Raw genomic sequence first — 265 nt, forward strand, 5'->3', positions numbered from 1 at the left:
CATCTTCCTCTTTCATTGGCTGTATTGGCGCCTCTCTTCCAGGAATGCCCTGGTGTGCAGCCATGACCATCTCACCCTCTTCCTCACCCTGGTCTCCGGCCTGGAATTTATCCGCTTCGAGCTGGAGATGGTGAGTTGGTTCCGTCTGAGGAATCTTTACCTGTAGCTTCCGAAGTGAACCTGCACTTTAAAAAGAAAATGGCGAGTCCATCAAACATCTGATTTTTCTGATGTTCAGTCGGGGAAAATCCAAAATCCCTTTTTT

The 265-nt window shown here is 47.9% G+C and overlaps 1 protein-coding gene across 1 annotated transcript in view; it reads left to right on the plus strand.

Moving 5' to 3' along the window:
• Positions 1 to 265, plus strand: part of PLEKHM2 (pleckstrin homology and RUN domain containing M2) — a gene marked incomplete at its 5' end in the record, with an annotated part of 15,906 nt that overhangs the window by 3,929 nt on the left and 11,712 nt on the right. Inside the window, 1 exon segment of the mRNA XM_018575416.1 lies at positions 43 to 130. Coding sequence (XP_018430918.1) covers positions 43 to 130 — 88 coding nt within the window.

The sequence above is a fragment of the Nanorana parkeri genome, unplaced genomic scaffold (assembly GCF_000935625.1).
Source record: "Nanorana parkeri isolate BGI_ZX_2015 unplaced genomic scaffold, ASM93562v1 scaffold3903, whole genome shotgun sequence".
Classification (NCBI taxonomy): Eukaryota; Metazoa; Chordata; class Amphibia; order Anura; family Dicroglossidae; genus Nanorana; species Nanorana parkeri.